The following is a 12,894-nucleotide window of genomic DNA, read 5'->3' as shown; positions in this document are numbered from 1 at the left end:
GAGTTTCATTTAATTAAAAAAGCTTCTGATCAAAAGATATGAAGAAATTATGACCTGGTTTAACCTGTCGCTAAATGAAAACATGCCAATGTTTATTATGTGGGTGTTGCACAAGTAAAGTTCCTCTAGCTATATTTTGTTGAAAGATTAAACTGCATAATGCAGTTGTATAATAGTTATTCATATATCCAAGGTTGAAAGTTGTGTTGTGGCTCTTTATCAAAATTTCCATTATGCTGTGAAGTCTAAATAATCTGTAATAGAGTAAATTTGTGGATATCATGGCATATTTGAAGGTCCACAATGATAAAAGCATTCTTATTAGCAGATAGCTGTTGTTTACAGCAAAATACTAGATTATGTGGTTCATAATAACCATAGCATATTTGCATTTAAATAATTTGCTGTAGAATTTAGGGTAGGCTAAAAGACCAAATGTAAATAAATTAATAAATCACTAACTTTGCTCAACACTTTGAGTCATTAATGATATCTAATACACTGAAATGTTGGTGATAACTTTGATGTGGAAAAAAGTAACTTGCTTTTTTTATGTTGAGCAGCTCGTCTGAAATGGTGTCGAAATGAACACATTCAAGGTAATAAGAGGAATGCTGCTTAATGATATTATCGCGATTAAAACGGCAATGTAAAAAATGAATAAAAAGTGCTTTTTGCTTTATTTTATACGTTATTCGCTTTTATTTCAGATGTACGGACGTTACATCAGCGCTGAGAGTAATTACCAATCACGTACGTTTATGTTGAGTCAATGAACAGGCTGTTTCTCCATTCCAAGAATGCAGAGAACGGACTTGCCAGGTGTCATCGGAAGAACGAACTCGGGAGAACGCGCCTGTGAGAAATGTGATGCTGCGTTCTTCCTGATGGTCACATGACCTTTACGCATTTTACATGGAAAATTATTTAAACATGACAGCATTCATAAAACGAGTTATTGTTTTTCCCCTTTTCAAAATATATACTACGCATAAAACATTTGCACAATATAAATAAAACAGATTTTAATACGAATTTCAGCAAACAAACACCCTTAATGCGTTTATTCCTTTATTAAGATGTCCATGGTAATGTTTATATTCACCGTTTCATTTAGGGAAACTCCTGCTATAAATAAGTGATTTCTCTGAACTTTAATAATCTAAATAAAATGTTCCGCTTCCCACCTCCAGTCGCAATGACTTCTGGGACTTCCAGAGCGAGATCGGTGCGTCCTCGATATCGAGAACACATGCGGTAAGTTGCACGCGTCCTCTGTTTTTGCGGTCTTGAGTATTGGAACTGAACTTTGGCAGCTGATGATGACGTACACGAGAACACGAGGACGCAAGACCGCTGAGAAACTCATATTGAGAAACAGCTGCAGTGTCCAGTTAGATGAGTTTAGATTACTTTGCTTTAAAATGGAGGAACTTAAATTTGTTTGCGTTTACTCACAGAATCTCGTGAATTCTCTCGTCATAAACAACAGTGTTGAAATATGTGAGTACGAGATCGATTTCTCATTGTAGACAGCTTCAGTTAGCTATTATATGAACTAATTAAGGTTATGAACTTCACAAAGGTTATGAACGACAGGTTTTATTTTTGCAGCCAGATGACATTGAAGTAATGTTGGTTTTCTATTCGCGCATTTGTTTAGTGACTTTTGTTTACCATGGTACTTTGAAAATTGGGCACTACTTTGAAACATTAATACTATTTATTTGACTGTGTACAATGTTGTTCTTTAATATGATTTCCCTAATTAGAATAAGCAAATTATTATTTTATGAAGTTAGTTAAAGAAAGTCCGAATGTGCGAATATGAAACTTTATCTCAAAGATTATGATGGCGTTCTTTCGACAAACAACACGTTTTAGGCAATTATATTCTGATAGGTAAAATTAAAACTATTATCACAATATCAAGGCAATCAAAAATAATTATGTAATAATATTTCAGTCCTTTAAGTTAATTATATTAAAAGGTATGAATTGTAAACTGTTTGTTTTTTTTATTAGTAGCGTTGTGCAGGCCTGTAGCCAGCCTATTTTCTCACAAAGTAGACCTTTTTGCAGCTATTCGACTCGTTTTGCTTTTAAATTATGAGGTTCAAATACTGCATTTTAGTGACGTTTTAAGCACTGTTTTATTAGCTTGTTTGTTGGTGATCACCACACTTTTTGATGCAACAAAATATTTCCTACATTTTTGTCAAAGTGCTTGCCATACTATTTTACCACAAAGTGTTACAATTGTGCAATTTAAACTCCATTATTACAGTTTTATAAATAATGTAATGAGATTAGAGTTTTAAATAGACATTTTTGAACAAAGAAATATGAAAAATTTTAACAAATTTATCATCATCCATCATTTAAAAAACAATAGTAAAAATTAGGAATCTGTTAAAACTTGTTTTAAATTAAAAACTGTAGCCTATAGGCAAATAACAAACTCCAGCTCATTTTCTCAGAAAGAATTGGTCCATTTGATTCAAACTTATTGGATGTCTTTATTAAAGGGTCAACTGATTTGATGGAAAAAGTGTGGCTGTTACCACAGAAATATCATGTTAGAAATAAAATAAAGAAATATCCTTCTAAATTAACTTCTCCACAGATTTTATCCAGCAAAACATTATTTACAAACATTTAAAAATGGAATTGATGTGAATTGTATTTTTGTAATGAATATGAGGAGACCGCTTTACACCATTATTTTATCATTGTGCATACTCAGTCAACAAAGTGCAACATTTTATTGTTAACAATTTTCAGGGTTCTAAACCTCTTTTATTGTTGTGGGAAAATTAACTTTTTGGCTTTACTATGTACCCTAGTCCAAAGAAAACTTTAATTTAATTTTAAATTAATTTACTTATTTTGCTAACAAAATTTCACATTCATAAATGCTAATTTACCAATAAGAAACCGAATTTTATTGATGACTGAATTATGCTTATATATTAGTAGTATAGTCAGACTTTAAATAAGAAAGCCATACGCACTTTAAAACTTTGTGAATTGTACAATGTTCTACAAACTATTTGATTATTACATATGTAAATTCTGTATATTTGATTTATACTTACCCCCTGGTATGTATATTTTTTTGTACTGTTAAAATGTTAGAATAAAAAATGGTCCATTTTAAATAATAATTTAAAATTAAATTTGTCTTGGGTCCTTCTATTGGTTATTTTCACAATTTATGAAGGCCTACTGTGAAAAACTGGACAAATGAGCTCTTATAGGTGCCAAATTCTTGACTTTTTCAGTAGGTGGTGGGTCTTTCGAACCACCCGAACCCCCCTGGCTATGGGCCTGTTATGATATAAAATTAGGCTATATTCTGATTGAAGAATTGGTTAAACTTTTAGGCTGCTTGTCTTAAAAGTTAATACATATATGTTATACAATTATACATTATGTATATACAAGTTAATTGCATGAACAAAAGTAAAATTATTGGGTTTCAATGTCAAAATTTGTTTCTAATGATGCGTAATTGGTTATTGAGGTAAGGTTGATTTATAATTTGCACATTTGGACTTTCTCCTTAATATAATGTCAGAAAACTATTATTTGCGAAATATAAATAGGGAAAATATTATTAACAGCTAATGACTAATGTACACCATCATTCAGTCACATAAATAGTGCTATAATGTTGTCTTGAAGTCATACTTGCACATTATTTCAGACCGAATATTTAAAGTACCATCATAAACAATTTAGGGAGCATGTCACAAGTTGTCACTGAACGAATGTGCGAATATAAAACCTACTTTACCCCAATCAATTAGCTTGATAGCAGTTTTTATTCTGTGTGCCAAACTTTAAAGTACCGTTATTATTTCTATAGGCTATCTGCCCTCAGTTAAAAATAATATGGAAAAAACACAGCCACGTGTGATGAAACAATATATTGCACCACTTTCTCGTTACTCATATGGTTGTAGTTTTACCTATAATGGCGTTAGAATAATCCCCCAGTCGTCTTTTTTCACAGTAAACACAAATGTTGCGTTCTACTTTAACACCCAACTCGTCTTGTTTAATGTAAAATGTGCAAATAGTACTGTGAAAACGCCATTCGTCCTCATATAGATGCCAGTGCACTAGGATTGTAAAACCCTCCCATTGAGGGAGGCAGCGCGTCGGGAGGGATGGATGACAGAATGACAGCAGTGCGCGCGGAATAAATGCTCGCGCACCGGAGCGGCAGGAGCGCAGAGCTTTTCTCGCGCGCTGCGTGTTTATACAGCGGCTCGAGCAAACATGCCACGCGTCTTCTGAGTGGGACATCGACAGCAAAGTCACAGCCTTCCATCGGAATATTGCCAAGGGGATAAACCGCACTGTTTGAGGCATTATTGAGAAAGTTAAAAGGTAAGTTGCGCGGCTCTTTATGCTTACAAAAGTATGTCTCGTCTGTAATTTGACAGGCTTTGGGAAATGCATACAGTATTTACGATGATATTTTGTGTAATTGTTTTACAAATTTTGGTGAGGATGTGTAGCTGTTCAAGATGCATCAGAAGCAACTGGTGTGTCCTGTTGAACATGCATGCATGAGATCAGCTCTTTTAACTTCTGCACATTTGTAGATTTTATTACAAAATGTAATAATATTGTTCATAAGAGGTTAAAAGTCCTTGTATTTGAAGTGTTTGCATGTAAAAAGGCAAATTAGATTTGAAGCATGCACTTCATCAACATTATGTAGTCTTGTATTCAGTTCTTATTTATTTTATGTATTCAATCTTTTTGGTGCTTTTTTTACAGAAATGTCTATGCATTTATTAAATTTACAATTAATGTAGCGTTTTTCAATGTAAAATGATCACATCGTCTGCATGCAAAGCTTATGTTGGATAGAAAATCCATTAATACATTTGAAAATCATGCTTTTTTTAGTGTATTATCAGGACATTCAGAATATTACATGTTTACCGGTTGGCAAAGCAAGAGCTTTTCTTTCTGAACTAACAGTTAAATTGATTTTAATGAGAAAACCTAATGCATTACGGTTAATTCAGGCATATTAAATAATATTTTGTCTTAAATAACAACCTGTGAATAATAGAAGCATTTTTAAACTGTAGCAAACAAGCAAAATGTCAATATATATTATTGTAAAGCCTTAACATGCAAATCCTAAATGGAAATGTCATACAGTATGTAGCAAATGAGTATACATTTTTCATTATTTAATTTCCTGAAAACAAGTGTATTGTAAACAAGTTACTTGCTATAAAGCTGCGGTGCAGTTTAAAGTTGTGTATTTGCTTATTGTTTCCATTACAAATCAGCCCCTTCAGTTGTAATATCTCTCTCCGTGACTCTAAATATGAATTGGTAATGTCGCATTCTGATAGAATTGGACAATAGTTGTTCACACGAGGCCATATGCGTTTCATGCTGCCAAGAAAGGCGAGATGCAGGAGGACTGTAGATTATTTAGTGTTTCTTACATGAACCGAGCCTAAGCTTGATGCACATGGAGGAAACGCTACTGGCTTGTCAACAGAAAGGAAAGAGTGAATTGAAGTCTACGTTCACAGCTTGTACACTGTGAAGTGAGTCACCACTCAATCACTGAAATTATTAAAAAGGAAAAAAAAATAGCGTGACGAATTGAACTGAATGGCTTTTTCAGACAAATAATGGATCGCATTCAAAGTACATCAGCGGTTCATCCAAAAACCAAGAAAATTTGGTCATTATTTACTAACCTTCATATCATTCCGAACTGTGTCATGCTGTTTTATTTCTGTGAACCTCCAAAGCAGAATTGGGAGGAATCTTCAGTGCTTTATATTTCAAGCCTTCTGAAGATATTTGAAGGGTTTTGTAGGAGAAAGTTGATAAGTCACAAACCTGATCACTGAATGCAATCATTCAGCCTCAGTTCAGCTAGATTAACAGTTCATTTAATGTATCATGTTTGAAAGAATTATAAATTACATTAAATATTATTTGTGTGGACAACATTAGATGAAATTCATTCATTGCTTTCCTTTTTATGTAAAAATGACAGCACCGAAAGAATGGAGGAAAACACTATTTAATTTTCTAATCTCACATTTAGTTGAATGTTACAATGTGTTCTTTCCAGCTAATTAGAAATTAAGCAGCGAATTCATTGTAAAACTGTCTTCTACACAATGTTTTTTTTTTCTTCCTTCCAGTTTACAAGCTCAGAACAAATAGTTTGTGGTTAAACTATTTCTTTTAAACCATCCTTACATACAGTTGAAGTCCCTCCTGAATTATTAGCCCCTCTATATATTTTTTCCCTAATGTCTGTTTGATTGAACAAAGATTTTTTGGTAACACTTTAGGTCCCAATTCACAGTATTAACAAACCATTAACCACCTCTACAAGCTTAATAAACTATTAATTAGCTGTTTATTAGTAGTGTAGAAGTTGGGTTTAGGTTTAGGGTTGTAGTAGGGATGCAGAATAAGATCACATTTTATACTACGGATGTCCTGATCAGGTTTTTTTTGCCCTCGAGTCAGTGTCATTGGATTTTGAGTATCTACCGAAACCCGATCTGATACTTCTATAATTCTTAAAAAAAAAGAATAAAGAAGAGCGAAGAAACAGATCCAGGAAGTTTCATAGTTTTTATTTTATTCACCTTATTTTAACATTCAACAACTCTGTTAACAAACAGAGCACTTCTGTGAGATAGCTTGAACAATCAAGTAATAAATAACATAAATTCTTCACTTTTGGACTTTAGTGCAACAGTAAATATAAAAAAAAATCTAATATAAAACAAACAGCACCTCAACTTAAAGTACCCAGCAGACAATCCCAAGTTTACATATCTCACAGTTTGCCATGATTATGTTGTCGTCATCAACTTTATAATACCTCTAGACCGCAGACATACTCGCGCGTTTTGCTTAAAGCTGCTTTCGTGTTCTACTTTGCTGGCATTTAACCAATAGCGTCTCTGCAACAAAGTGATGTCATTCCGCATGCTTGCTGTTTCTGTGTGAAGTCAAGAAAGAGGTCTAACTCTGTGCCACCGCATAACTATAGATGTGTTAAAAAATTATGAGAATACAGAAATATTTACACATACACGGAGTCCTGATCGAGAGTTAACGTCCATTTTCGATCGAGTCTGAAACTGCGTGATCGAGCCTGCAGGTGATCGGATCTGTACATCCCTGCTTTATAACTAATTATTAATAGTTAATAACTTAATAATAGGCAGATAATAAGCCAGTCATTAAAAGCATGAATTGTGACCTAAAGTAAAGTGTTATTGATTTTTTTCAACACATTTCTAAACATAATAGTTTTAATAACAAATTTTTAATGACTGATTTATTTTATCTGCCATGATGACAGTACAGAATATTTTACTAGATATTTTTCAAGATAGTATCCAGCTTAAAGTGCAATTTAAAGGCTTAACTTGGTTAATTAGACAAATTAGGGTATAACAGTAGTTTGTTCTGTAGACATTCAAAAAATACATATATTGCTTAAGGCAGGGGTTCCCAACCTTTTTTTGCCTGAGACCCCCTTTTCCCCCAGAAAATATTGTGAGGCCCCTGTGAGGTAACATTTAATGATTTTATCGCTCATATAATTTTGCAGTAAGGATGACAAAAAAGGCTGTTTTCAAACAAACAGTATGTTTATTACTATATCTAGATATGTTTATGCATAAACAATAGCCTAATGTTAAACATAAAAGCAAAACATCAGTAGGCCGTTTGTAACTGAAAAATGTAAGTCTTTATCCTTTTAATTGGCTCTATATTAGTTGCCAATTTTTTAAAAGTTCTTGTCAGTAGCTGTGTTGTCCCTCATCTCATTTTGGGTGTGTGTCAATTCTTTTTCAAAAACTGCTTTGGGCTTGTTGCGGTATTGGGGATGAGTCCTCTGCAAATGTCTTATTAATTTCGATGGCCTTGTATATTCATTAGCAAGAACTTTGGTGCAGATAATGCACTGTGGCTGGGTCAGGGAGAAAATGGAATAAAACCATAGTTCAGGTAACTATCTTGGTATTTTCTGCATTTCATGTATTGCTAGCACTGCGACCCGGAATGTTTGGAGCTTCCTAACCTGGGTCCAGTATGCTTGGGTCACAAGTATTAGCTGCTTAAGGCGAATCAGTGAGACTCTGTCTTTTTTGTGGAGGACGAATTACAAATTTGTCAATTTATTTTGGTCAGGAAGGGGATGAAATGAACTAAGGCAACATGGTCGTTCTCCTCATTGTCCACTGCTAAAAAATAAAAAAACGTGACCCCCTGTTTTTTTGTGAGGCCCTTTTGTTGGCCAGGACCCCTTTGTTGGGAACCGCTGGCTTAAGGGGGCTAATAATATTGACCCTAAAATGATTTTTAAAAAATCTGAAACTGCTTTTATTCTAGCCGAAATAAAACAAATAAGACTTTCTCCAGAAGAAAAAATATTATCAAACATACTTTGAAAAATTCCTTGCTCTGTTAAACATCATTTGGGAAATATTTTAAAAAGAAAATCCCTGGCGTGCGAATAATTTTGACTTTAACTGTACATACTGATTACATTCATACATAGTTGGACTTAATTGAAAGTGAGCACTTTCTTAAATGTCACAGAATGAATAAAAAGCCTGCATTGTCTTGCAGCTCTGCATATCTTTTCATCTCTTGCATGTCTGACACATCTGACACGTTGTTCTCCTTTGTCGCATTTAGCTCAATCGCAGATCAGCGCTGACGCACAGTAAGACACAATGCAGGAATCAGAGCCCAGCGTGTGTCAACTACAGCCAAACATCATCTCAGTTCGCCTCTTTAAAAGAAAGATCGGTGGACTGGGCTTTCTGGTCAAGCAGCGGGTGTGCAAACCACCCGTCATCGTCTCTGACCTCATCCGGGGAGGAGCGGCGGAGGAATGTGGGCTGGTCCAAGTGGGCGACATTGTCCTGGCTGTAAACAACAAGCCGTTGGTCGACATGAGTTATGAACGTGCGCTTGAAACCCTGAAGAACGTATCACCCGAAAGCCACGCTGTCCTGATCCTCCGTGGACCAGAGGGTTTCACCACTCACCTGGAGACCACTCTGAGCAGTGACGGAAAAACCAAGACGATTCGGGTCACCAGGCCTGTCAACCTGGCCCAAAGCAGGCCATGTGAACGCTGCTCGCCCCTCACGCCCAACATGACCAAAGAGCTCAGGGCGATAGAAAACCTGTCCTCTTCCTCCACTCCCAGGAAAGAGTCACGGGACGACAAACCCCTGATTCCCCTGCTGTCCCAGGACTCTCTGCTCAGAGAAGGAGGCCACGCGGGACTTCTCCTCAATGGGGTGGAGGATAACAATGACCTGCTGAAGGAGATCGAGCCTGTGCTGAAGCTCATCAAGAACAGCAAAAAAGAGATTAACGGAGAGGGCCAGAGAGTCATCGATAGAAAGGACGCAGAGGTGCAGGTGGAGAGGTGAGAGATGTTATTAATGCGTTAATGTCTTTTTGGCAAAACTCAAAACAATTTACCAAGTAATATTCACAGCAGTTTTTAGACAATTTAAAGGGATAGTTCACCCAAGAATTAATATTCTGTCATAGTTTGCTCATCTTCACTTGTTTCAAACTACACTACCTGACAAAAGTCTTGTCGCCTATCCAAGTTTTAGAAACCGCAAATAATAACTTGACATCTAGTTGATCATTTGGTATCAGAAGTGGCTTATATAAAAGGCAAAGGCCTTTAGATTACGCTTATTTTAACAAAATAAAATATGATCATGCCTTGATTTTTATTATTTAATTTGAACAGTAGGGTCTGACTTTCCTTAGATGAAAATCTTGTCACTTACTGGAAATAAAGTATTGAATATAAAGTCATGGTGCAGTGGAAAAAGAATTCATATTGTGTACTGTATGACTCCCATAAGAGACCCAGGACACACTGGAGGGACTATGTCTCTTGGCTGGCCTGGGAACACCTCGGGATCCCCCCGGAGGAGCTGGAGGAAGTGTCTGGGGAGAGGGAAGTCTGGGGTTCTCTTCTAAGACTGCTGCACCTTTAACCCGGCCCCAGAAAAGTGGTTGAAAATGAATGATGATAAACTGAGATATGACCACAAACTGAGCACTTACGATCAATAATCTTCACCCGCAGCTGCTTTTTCAGTCATTTATATCCCTTATGGCCATGTCAGAGCTACAATTCACCAATGTTTTCATCTCTCATTCAGAGATCGTCATTGGTGATGACGTTATAGCGGGTTAGTGTCTGCTTTTATATTTGGTGTCTGATCAATATTTAATGGTAGGGAAAATCTGTTTGTTTACTTCTGCTATTTATACTTTGAATTACATTTTATTTAATACATTTTTTCCACTTAACTGCAAATTAGAATAGAAACTGTATAAAAAGCACACAAACAAACTGACAGTTATAGGTACATAGTACATAGTTATGGGTAAATGATGCTAATATTTGGTAGAAATCCATCAATTTCCCCTTTCTGGCCTTTTCTTTCTATGAATGAATGACAATTCATCAATCACTATGAGATGCAATAGCAATGATTGATTCATGAATACATTTGCAAATGCTAATTCATTTAAGAAGCCGAGACTTGAACCAGTGACCTTCTTGCTGTGAGGCTGTGCTTATTGCTTGCCGGGCTAACCACTGAGCCACCGTGCCACCTGAAATGTTCTTATTTACAGAAAAAAATATATTTGAACTATATCGGCCAAAGTTAAATCATATTCATGAACATAACGATTTTTTTGTTTCACATAAAACATTTACAAAAGTCCTGAATGTGGTGTTTTTATCCTTTATTTAGTTAATTGTATAGATTACAAATCAAGTTAAGATAAATTAAACCAGAATAAGAAATTAGACCACAAGTTTGCAATTTCCTCTTGATGATCTCATTATCTGGTGCCTGTTGTGGGTTTAATTAGTGTGGTCATATGGTCTGGACATTGAAATCTGATATAGGTATTTAACTCTGTTAATGCCTTGCTGGAAGCATCTACATTTAATATACCACTCATCACATTCTCTACCATGAAAAACATACACTCACCGGCCACTTAATTAGGTACACCTTACTAGTACCAAGTTGGACCCTCTTTTGCCTTCAGAACTGCCTTAATCCTTCGTGGCATAGATTCAACAAGGTGCTGGAAATATTCCTCAGAGATTTTGATCCATAATAACATGATAGCATCACATGATGTGAATCTCCCATTCCACAAAATCAGACCAGGCAATGTTTTTCCAATCTTCTGTTGTCCAATTTTGGTGAATTGCGAATTGTAGCTTCGGTTTTCTGTTCTTAGCTGACAGGAGTGGCACCCGCTGTGGTCTTCTGCTGCTGTAGCCCATCTGCCTCTAGGTTGGACGTGTTGTGGGTTCAGAGATGCTGTTCTGCAGACCTCGGTTGTAACGAGTGGTTATTTGAGTTACAGTTGCCTTCCTATCAGCTGGAACCAGTGTTGCCAGATTTGGCGATTTTGAACACTATTGTGTGGGAGGAAAACGACATGGGCTGGTATACAAAAATTGTGCGTTTTTGCAACGAAATGCCCACCTCCTCTAACGTTGCGTGATTTCCACGACTGTCCCAACCCCCTACCCCCCCACTTAGCGTGATTTGGCGACTGTCACAAACAGTAGAACTGCAGCAGATCGTCTTGATCATGTCTACATGCCTAAACGCATTGAGTTGCTGCCATGTGATTAAAAATGTATTAAAAAATTGCGTTAACGAGCAGTTAGACAGGTGCATTTGATAAAGTGGTCAGTGAGTATATTTATAACATTCCACGAATCCATAACCAAACACCAAATCCACATTATTTAATAACATTGAGTACGTTTACATGGACATCAGTAATCGAATTATTTGCCTTAATCTAATTAAGACAATAATAAGATTAAGGCGTTTACATGAGTTGCTTTTTTAATGTTCCTTTCATGATAGCGTTTTACATGCTATAGCACATAATTCGATTAACGTAATTGCGTCACTGCACTATTTGCATTTCCTCTGTAGTTTCAGGTAATTTCGGGTGTTTCATTATTAATTTGTCGACTTTAACTGCGGTTTGGCAATTTCACTTTCATTCGGGCATGCTCCCCGTGACAACAAGATATTGGATGCAACTATAAACTGCTGTTGTTTTAATGGAAGTTCATACCGCATGCTGAATGGAAGAAAAAAAACCTCCGCATTTCACGATGCAGGTGTCTGTGGTCTACACTGACTCAATACGCGCAAAGAGTGTCGTGTGTGTGTGTGGACTATCCTGTCGCAAAACACGGCGAAAAGCCCTACATGTCGGCAATAGTTTGATTGCGGTGTTTACATGTCTTAACTGCACTTCAATAATGTGACTAAAATCGGCATACTCCACACATCTTAATTCGATTTCTCTTTAGTTCGATTATGACCTTAATCTGATTAAATGAATCAAAAGTCTCTGTTTATGTGGTCGATTCTTAATCAGAGGATTGTCTTAATTGCATTAAAATCGAATTACTGGTGTCCATGTAAACGTAGTCTGTCATTATATGTGCAAAATCAAACATAAGCTGGATTCTCCTGTTTGAACTAAAATTCAGAACTTTAATGAAAATAAAAAGAATTCACTAACTTGATTAACCTCTCGTGTAACTAGAAAGATCTGTTAAAAGCTTCAAGTGGTTCCACGTGACTAATTACTTTACGGCATTACATATGGCTTTACAGCACTATGGCATTACATAAGTGCTAAAACCTGAAGAAAACCTCTTTAAAACAATAGAAAATTTGAAAAGATATGCAGTTTTACTATTTCACTGTTGACAATTTACCAAATATACCTATTTAAATACAAATATTTAAAATATACCTG

General features: G+C 35.8%; 1 protein-coding gene across 2 annotated transcripts in view; it reads left to right on the top strand.

Annotated features, from left to right (window-relative positions):
* Positions 1 to 4,249: 4,249 nt before the first annotated feature.
* nos1 (nitric oxide synthase 1 (neuronal)) overlaps positions 4,250 to 12,894 on the top strand; it is a 141,801-nt gene continuing 133,156 nt past the window's right edge. For both annotated transcript variants that reach the window (XM_056457385.1, XM_056457386.1), the window contains exons 1-2: positions 4,250 to 4,398; positions 8,728 to 9,472. In XM_056457385.1, the coding sequence (XP_056313360.1) occupies positions 8,766 to 9,472 (707 nt within the window). In that variant the 5' untranslated portion in view covers positions 4,250 to 4,398; positions 8,728 to 8,765. The remainder of the gene's footprint in view (positions 4,399 to 8,727; positions 9,473 to 12,894) is intronic.

Source organism: Danio aesculapii, chromosome 5, assembly GCF_903798145.1.
Source record: "Danio aesculapii chromosome 5, fDanAes4.1, whole genome shotgun sequence".
Lineage (NCBI taxonomy): Eukaryota > Metazoa > Chordata > Actinopteri > Cypriniformes > Danionidae > Danio > Danio aesculapii.
This window is presented reverse-complemented; position numbering and strand designations above follow the sequence as displayed.